General features: G+C 33.2%; 1 protein-coding gene across 1 annotated transcript; it reads right to left on the reverse strand.

Annotated features, from left to right (window-relative positions):
- Positions 1-1,421: 1,421 nt before the first annotated feature.
- LOC110815593 (uncharacterized) lies at positions 1,422-2,625 on the reverse strand. Its single transcript, XM_022043430.2, has 2 exons — positions 1,995-2,625; positions 1,422-1,836 (listed from the first exon to the last, which is right to left on the reverse strand). Exons 1-2 carry the CDS (start codon positions 2,395-2,397, stop codon positions 1,652-1,654), a joined length of 588 nt encoding a protein of 195 aa, XP_021899122.1. The 5' UTR covers positions 2,398-2,625; the 3' UTR covers positions 1,422-1,651.
- Positions 2,626-4,021: the final 1,396 nt, after the last annotated feature.

The following is a 4,021-nucleotide window of genomic DNA, read 5'->3' on the forward strand; positions in this document are numbered from 1 at the left end:
TTTCCTTTTTTTTTTTTTTTGTTTTTTTGGACGACTTGGTTTGAATTCACTATTCATTTTACTTTTTATAGTAATTTTTGTTAAATTTAATAAAAATTATTAAATAGAAAACTAAGCAGATAAGAAAATTATAAATAAATAAAAAAAATTGTATTTTTCATTTTAATATTCTAAAAATTTGATTCTAATTTAAAGTTATAGTATAAGTGAAGAAATTAATATAAAATTAAATCTTTAAGTTTCCATTTGACTGCGTTTGAAAAGTATTTAATGTGTAAAAGTAGAAGCACTCAAAAACCAAAATATATTTTACATATATTTAAGTAAAAAAATTAAAAATACTATTTTTATTTTTATTTTTATATAAATAAAAAAATTTTGTTCCAAAATTACACTTACATATTTGTCTGATTTTTTCTTTCATTCATTCGTTGATACCACCACCAACTGTCCTCCATCATCCATCGCCAACCGCTGTCACCCACCATCAGCTGGTTGTCCTCTACTACTAATTAGCAGTCACTAGCTACCTTTTTCGATCCCCCGCCGACTACTTGTTGCCCACTCTTTGACACTCGCCCTTCATCACCCGTCACTTGTTGCTCGCCATTTCCCACTAGCTTATATAGGTAATTAAACATTCAAATAATAGTTTGAATTAATTTTTTCCATTAACTTTTTAAAGGGATTATATATATTTTTTATTAATTATTTAATAGTTTATGATAAGAATGTTTTTAATTAATTTAAACTCATAATAAAAGTGTCAAAAGTAGTCTAAGTAAAAGTATAACTTCCTTTATGTGATTTACAGGTGTTTGGAGTTGCTAAAAAAATGTGTCTAAAGCACTAAATGCTAACTACAAAAAAAAATAAACAGTTGAGTATTTGAATATATTGTTGATTGCAAGAAATAACATATATATATTTGTTAAGTATATTGTATAAAGTTATTATTATATAATAAAAAATATACATATTTCAGTGAAAACTATTTTTTAGTATTGACCGCAAACGCTCACGCTCTCACCCTCCTACTTTTTAAAGGAGTAAGAATGTTTGTTTTATATAACCCGCAACACAAGGAGATATGGCGGGCGGTTAGTTGACTCCAAATTATTGCAGCACTTGACACTTTTCAGTTTGAACAGCCATAAATTTTACTACCTCACTCATTATTATTTTATCATTTTCACATGGGTATACAATTATTTTATCATTTATTAACTTATACCAACCGATTTTTCTTTTTATATATATATATATATATACACAGCCGTAAAGAAATATATATGTAACATATACACATATTCATCTAGAATTTTTCTCAACCAATCAACTCAACCCTATGATCACATGTACTGAAAAAAAAAAAAAAAAAAAAGATGCATAATAATACTTTATCTATACCCACCACGAGATTAACCCATATAAACTCAATTATCACATTAAAATTGCAGCAAAGGACTAAGGATTGCTCCCCCTCCGCCATTAATGAACCACATCTAGCTTCACTGTACAAATTGCATCAACTTCCTATATGCATATACTAACTACTCTCTGAATCCAAATTGATTTACTTCCACAACAACTCCATTCTATTCTTTAATCAACAAAAACTTCTAATGTTATATTGTTCATAAACTGCTACTCACAGCAAGAAATCCATGAATTTCAACCAGCCTAACCCATTTCTCGCCGCGGTCTCTGCCTGCTTCGAACACCGCTTGGAATCAGACGACGTCGTTACGCTCCCACCATCCTTTTCTGTCTTTTTCTGGCAAAGAAAGAAGTTCCTCGATCCTAACGAAATTAGCTTCTCCTCCCTTTCCAAACCTGAATCCACATCCACAAATCCATCAATCACCACCGATTAACTAAAAAAATATTCATTTAATCGCAGCGGAGACTTACTTTCTAAGCTAAATTTGGAGTAATGGAGGTCGACCACCAATTAACTAAACAATATTCATTTAATCGCAGCGGAGACTTACTTTCTAAGCTAAATTGGGAGTAATGGAGGTCGAAGCGCGACGCGTCGCTGGACGGCAACAATGGTCGGCGGCCTTCCTTGACATATTGACGGACTGCGGCGGTCACCAAGTCGCCGACGGTATTCTCCGGCGCCATCACCACCTGGACCGGTCCCAGGCTCCCCTGGATCGTCACGTTTAGAAGCAGCTTCGTGAGACGAGGCGGCGTTGTTGTAACCGCCGCTCCAGCGAATACCTTGCCAGAAGAAAGCAAGTCCGGAACAGTCTTTGGTCGCCGGAGGTCGGAGGACGGCGGATGAACCGAAGCTCTTCCATGAAACGACGATGCTTTCTCCGCTAACCTTCCCCTCCGATTCTTCTCCGACTCGTGCGCCCCTCTCTTGTTGGCTTTAGTATTAGGCATACTGTAAATACTGTGTATAGTATCTGTTTTTTTAATTTTATTTTAGTTTGTTCTTTTACCTCAACCGCCGTTATCGGAAGAATCTGAGACTGGAGAAGCCGAGAGCTGGAAATGTCCGGCGGCGGCTCTCCGGTGTCCGGCACCGGCGAGCTATCATAACCAGAGTGGCTTAACCGTATATAACAACCAACACCTAGGGCACAGCCGCACACATAAAAGTATGGAATTCCACAGACAACGCAATTTATACTGTGAGTGACTGGCTCTAGCCAGTTTCAGACGGTCAATTTGAAAGGTCACCGGAAATTACCGGTGAATCCGACGTGTCAAAATATGCTACAATGCGCCGCGAGTGTAAAGTGGTAGGAGTCGTGGCGGAAGACTCTGTGGTCCAAGTGAAACGGTGAGTATTGGAGCCAAACAGAAGGCGCTACGGAATCTCATCCTTCACGCGTTTGACACGTGCAGATTAGAGAGACGCGCGAAGCAACTTTGAAGTTTCAACATGGTGGAATATTCAGGGGGCCTTAACTGCCACGTGGTAGAAGCATGGTGGTCGCGTCAATTATTAGTCCACATGGCTTGCCAAGTGGACCAACAGAGATTCTTATTCAACAAAATTATGACGTCATCTTTTCTCAATAATTGAGTTCTCATTGTTCTAGTCAAGGAAAAATTGTGTCTAAATGCATGCTCTAGTCTTGTTTTTACTAGGGAAGTTTTATTTGGTGCAATTGAGTTTTTAATATATTTAATTGCATCAATAAATTTGTAACATGTTGGATAAATTTTTTTTTTTTTTTTTTTCATATAGTAAATGATATATAACTTATAAAGTTGAAGCATATACTATTTGAATACATATTTACGTGGGTGTACGTCTCTTCAGAAGGAGCGAAAGTACAAAAGAGAAAAGTTAAAAAGAAATTTGAGAAACTTATTCATGATTTTGAGGTAGGAAACATTAATTCTAATGTTGCCATGGATATTGGATATGTTATATATGGAATTTCAACACTGATTCATTTCTTATATAAATATGGATACAAAATCTTAAGTTATATATAGGATCTCAATATGTAATAGATATGTGTTTCTTTATACAAATAGGAAAAATTAATAATTGTGTCATCATCCATGTAATCAATTTTATTTACCACATGATTCCTCAAAAACAACTTTTGTATCATATGGAAAATGTAGATTAATTTGATTATTTAATTTTTAATATCTCATGCGAGTTCTAATTGATCAAAGAATTTATTCGATTTTAATTCTTTTAGATTTAAAAATAAAAATAAAACTAAATAATGAAAATTAAATTATATATATATATATATATATCAACAACAAGAATGGTAATTAATCATACTGGCATAACAGCCACCATGTTTTAGTAATATTTTTAGAAGATAATTTTCTTTATCTTTTTTTAATTAGATTTTTCTTTCTTTTAAATTTTTTAATTATATAATTTTAGTTTCTATATAATTATTAGCTAAATATGTAGGAAATTTTTTTCTTTTTAATTAGATATTTTAAATTTAATTGAATAATAAAACAATTATTACCTGATATAAAATATATGTATCATTTTCTTTCATACACCACAAACAAAGTAATA

The sequence above is a fragment of the Carica papaya genome, chromosome 2 (genome assembly GCF_054855325.1).
Source record: "Carica papaya isolate Zhongbai chromosome 2, ASM5485532v1, whole genome shotgun sequence".
Taxonomy (NCBI): Eukaryota; Viridiplantae; Streptophyta; class Magnoliopsida; order Brassicales; family Caricaceae; genus Carica; species Carica papaya.